Source organism: Empidonax traillii, unplaced genomic scaffold (assembly GCF_003031625.1).
Source record: "Empidonax traillii isolate 1590-97213 ecotype Southwest subspecies unplaced genomic scaffold, ASM303162v1 scaffold205:size1172791, whole genome shotgun sequence".
In the NCBI taxonomy this organism is placed as follows: Eukaryota; Metazoa; Chordata; class Aves; order Passeriformes; family Tyrannidae; genus Empidonax; species Empidonax traillii.
In genome coordinates this window covers 971,711-976,204 of record NW_020955398.1, presented here as the reverse complement: position 1 = coordinate 976,204, position 4,494 = coordinate 971,711, and the positions used below count along the sequence as shown (strand labels likewise).

The window sequence follows — 4,494 nt, the reverse complement described above, 5'->3', positions numbered from 1 at the left end:
TAATAGGAAACACCTGGAGAAACAGCCCCCCCCCCCCCCCCCCCCCCCCCCCCCCCCCCAAGCACACACCTCATTACAGCCAGTTGGGTTTGCACTGAGGAGAGAGAACAGCACTTCTAGGGAGAACAACAAGGACCTGTGTAGGGCCAGGTCTTCACCAGAGCTCAGTGAACACCTTTCAGTGCTGGCCATTGGCACAGCCCAAACATGCTTGAATATGTTATAGCATCCCCATGTCGGCAGAGGATGGTTTAAAACCAGAGCTCAGCCCCTGAACGTTTCTCATTTACTCCCTGCTGTGTTACTCAGGTGCCAGGAACAAAATTACACGTAACCTCAACTTCTTGCAAAGGTGAAACCACAGCATGGGCCAAACCTGCCCAGCTCTGCATTAACATTCAGCAGATATCATTCTCAGCAGTTGCCTTTGGGTTAACCTGTCTTTTTCAGGGATGTCCCCAGTGTTTGTGTCTTTGAGCCAGGAGACCTCCATGCACACTAAGACCAGCACCTCTCACAGCAGCCAGGAACAAGAGAATAACGAACCCAAGCATCAGCCTCCTCTGTAAACCACAGCAAATGGTTTAGCCAAAGTAAAATGCCAAGAGCAATAGCAAATATAACCTAAATTCTTTGTGGGAAATGTAGAAACAAATTCTTTGACAGTTAATTGCTCCATGGGGATGACATAAAGCCAACCTTCCTCTCCACAGCTCTGTTCTGCATTGTTGACGTGACCAGTGATGCCAAATCTGAGCAGTCAACTCCAGCTGGCAATAACAGCCATCCCTGCCAACCCATGTTTTCCCAAATAAACACACTGTGACCAAGAAGCAGTTGGTAATTGCCCACACCCATTTGTCTTCCATTTTTAAGGCTTATACAGGAAGGCCTTCAGCAACAGAAATCCCTCATGCTGTAACGGATTCACAAGCCTAATAAAAATTCACAGCTGACCCCAGCCAGAATCAGTCCATCTCCTCAAAAGCTCGCACTGTGGTTTTCCAATCCCTCTTGACACATGCTCTCACACCAGCATTGCAAAAACCCTGTCGAGGTGTGCTCCTGCTACCAGCTAATATGGGTCAGAGTCCAGAACTGCAAAGGGTTTCACATTAGTACAGCCCCAGTGTTTTTCTTGAGAATTTCTCTTAATGCAGGCTTAGTTCCTTATCTCCAATTCCGTTTTTATGTCTAAATCTGCTCAGACTGTCAGCTATTTGCTCTGTTTATATTACCGTTACCCCATTACACACCTTTAACCAATTAAGCTTCCATTCCTCTAACGTACACACTTCAATTACTGCAGGCAGCTCACCAAACATATACTGCTGCTTGATCAAGGTTCATTTAATGTGGACATCTTAATTTCATCTGCCAAGCAAAGTTACAGACTCTTCCTGAAGTTGTTTTCACCAGAGAACATGAATGTAAGGAAGGACAAAATTACCATATTAACATACATCTTTTTTAAGAGTAGAGCAACCAGATGCATTTCAAATGCTTAATAAGCCAGAGCAAGTCTACTGCATTTCACAGCACAAGGCCACTGAGTTATTTCAGAGAACAGATACAAAGCCATAAGCACTGGGAGAAGGAGGACACTGTTCAAAACATAGAAGAACTCATAAAGAATTGCTGCCAGTCAGGAAGAAAGGGAAACAAATACAGTTTGTCTATTGGGGGAGCCCACTATAGCTCTCTGTTGCTTTTAAAAGCAAAAATAACCACAGTCACTTGATACCTAATCACTGTGAGTGGATACAAACCAGCATATTACATAACCTGCCACCCACAAGTCACAAATGCCAACATAACAAAGCAGAGCATTTTCAGGTTTATCTCAAGGTTTGCAGCGTGAGCACACAATGAGAGAGATAAGATGTGACAGAGTCTTGTAAATACATAACAAAATGGTGGGGTAACAGGAAAAGAAATGACCCCCTCTGTCAGCAGGGTATGATGTTCTGCTTGCTCCAGGTACCCACCTACCGTCTCACGGATGTGCAGAAATGCCATTTTCATTTATTTGTATGAGAGGAATGGGAAAAGGTAAAGACATCTCTGGGTTGTGCATGGGGGAAGCAGGAGATGCTTCAGTAACCCTGCAATGATGTTGAGAGGCAATGCTTTCACCCACAGCAACATCCATGCATGTTTCTTGTCTCATCTCACACACTGTGAATGCACTCAGTGGGCTAATGAAATGCTCTGTCCAACATAAGCCTATTGGAGACAGGAAATGAAACCTTCTAGTCACCAAAAAGCAGGGGGCAGAAAAGGACGTATTATTATCCGCTTGCCCACATCGGCCCTCCAAGTTTCCCCCAGGTCTCCTGCAGTAGCGTAGAGTTAATTTGTTATCAATTCCCTAAATATGTATAGACTTACATATATGCACATATATATATCCTGAGTGCCTTGGGAAGAAGACCACGTGACTGACAGATTGTCTGACCCAGAGATACTCCTGCAGCACTGCTGGGTCCCTCCTGTCCTTCAAGAAGTGAAGAGCATATTCTGATTCATGCTGCCACACATGAGTACTTACAGGCCATTTAGCAACCAGTGTTGAACTGCTGTGTTACAGCCAGAGACATTGACTGTGGACTCTTCTGGGCTGGCTCTGCCCCTCTCGCATCTGGCGTTGTACAGACCAGGCTCACCCTGCTTCAAGGCCACATTCCTGGATGTTATAGAAGAAAAATTAACATGATTTGTCACCATTGGACCAAAAGGTTCTGCAGGCTTTGACAGCGCTGTGCTCTGACCCACGCACCTACACGAGAGGCAACACTGACTTCTATGAGGTCCCACTCGTACCATGAGCAGGGCTTGGGCAGTCGTGGCCCTCAGCCTGCAAACAGGCAAAGGAGGCAGAGGCAGGAGCTGGGTAAGGTACTCATCCAGTTCAGATGGAAAGGGCTGGGTCAGCAGACAGTGAAACCAGCCAGGAGCAGCCAGGGTGAGCTGAGGAGCACAACATTTTGCAGGTGCTGTGTGTCTGTTTGCCCCAGGGATCCCATTCTGCCTGGGAGCACGGACTGCAAGTTCAGCCATTCTGGCTCCTCATGACCTCAGGGGCTGCACAAGTCAGGTGGCAACCAGTCCCCAGTGAATGCTCCCAGTGTGTGCTGGACTGCCCACATCTCAGGGCAGACGCCTTACCACCTCTCCAAGGGCAGATATTGAGGAATACACACAGTGCCAGTAGCTCATTCTGCAGCTGCAGTAGGAGCTGCAGGGTGTGCCCTGGGTGGAGGGAAATGGCTGGAGCCCCAGGCAAGGGGCCATGACCTGGCACCAACCCTTTGCCTGACAAAGGGCACAGAGACCTGTGGTGCTGGCCAGGGATGGCCGGTCAGCCAGAGACTCTGTACATTCCAAATGAACAGTGAGAAGACCCCAGAGTAAACACCACAATTGGAACAGATTGTGAGAATATGAAAGCACGGGGATTCCTTGGTTCAGGGTCCCTCCCTGAAGGCACCAATTTGAGCTGTTTCTATGGGACCAGACGGGATCCATCCTAGGGTAATGAGGGAGCTGGCAGAAGAGCTTGCCAAGCCACTCTCCATCATCTTCCAACAGTCCTGGCTCACTGGGGAGGTCCCATATGATTGGAAGTTGGCAAATATCACCCCAATCCATAAAAAAGGATGCAAGGCTGACCCTAGTAACTACAGGCCTGTCAGCCTGACCTCGGTGCCTGACAGAGTTATGGAGCAGATCATCCTGTGTGCAATCACACAGCAGCTACAGGATGAACAAGGGATCAGACCCAGCCAACATGGGTTTAGAAGGGGCAGATCCTGTTTGACCAACCTGATCTCCTTTTACGATCAGGTGACCCACCTGGTGGATGAGGGAAAGGCTGTGGATGTGTCTATCTGGACTTCAGCAAAGCCTTTGACACTGTCTCCCATAATGTACTCCTGGAAAAGCTGGCAGCCCATGGCTTGGACAGGGGCACTCTGTGCTGGGTCAGGAACTGGCTGCAGGGCCGGGCCCAGAGAGTGCTGGTGAACGGGGCTGCATCCAGCTGGCGGCCGGTCACCAGTGGTGTCCCCCAGGGGTCAGTGCTGGGCCCAGTCCTGTTTAACATCTTTACTGATGATTTAGATGAGGGGATTGAGTCCATCATCAGCAAATTTGCGGATGACACCAAGCTGGGAGGGAGTGTCGACCTGCCGGAAGGCAGGAGGGCTCTGCAGAGAGACCTGGATAGACTGGAGAGATGGGCTGACTCCAACGGGATGAAGTTCAACAAGGCCAAGTGCCGGGTCCTGCACTTTGGCCACAACAACCCCCTGCAGCGCTACAGGCTGGGCACAGAGTGGCTGGAGAGCAGCCAGGCAGAAAGGGACCTGGGGGTGCTGATCGACAGGAGGCTGAACATGAGCCAGCAGTGTGCCCGGGTGGCCAAGAAGGCCAATGGCATCCTGGCCTGCATCAAGAACAGTGTGGCCAGCAGGAGCAGGGAAGTGATCCTTC

General features: G+C 49.6%; 1 protein-coding gene across 4 annotated transcripts in view; it reads right to left on the bottom strand.

The window, feature by feature from the left end:
- Positions 1-4,494, bottom strand: part of TMEM150C (transmembrane protein 150C) — a 31,541-nt gene that overhangs the window by 15,111 nt on the left and 11,936 nt on the right. For 3 of the 4 annotated variants that reach the window (XM_027887266.1, XM_027887265.1, XM_027887268.1), the window contains exon 2: positions 2,552-2,686. In XM_027887266.1, coding sequence (XP_027743067.1) covers positions 2,552-2,558 — 7 coding nt within the window. In that variant the 5' untranslated portion in view covers positions 2,559-2,686. Of the gene's footprint in view, positions 1-2,551; positions 2,687-3,168; positions 3,476-4,494 lie in introns of those variants that run through there. The other variant, XM_027887267.1, reaches the window with a different exon arrangement.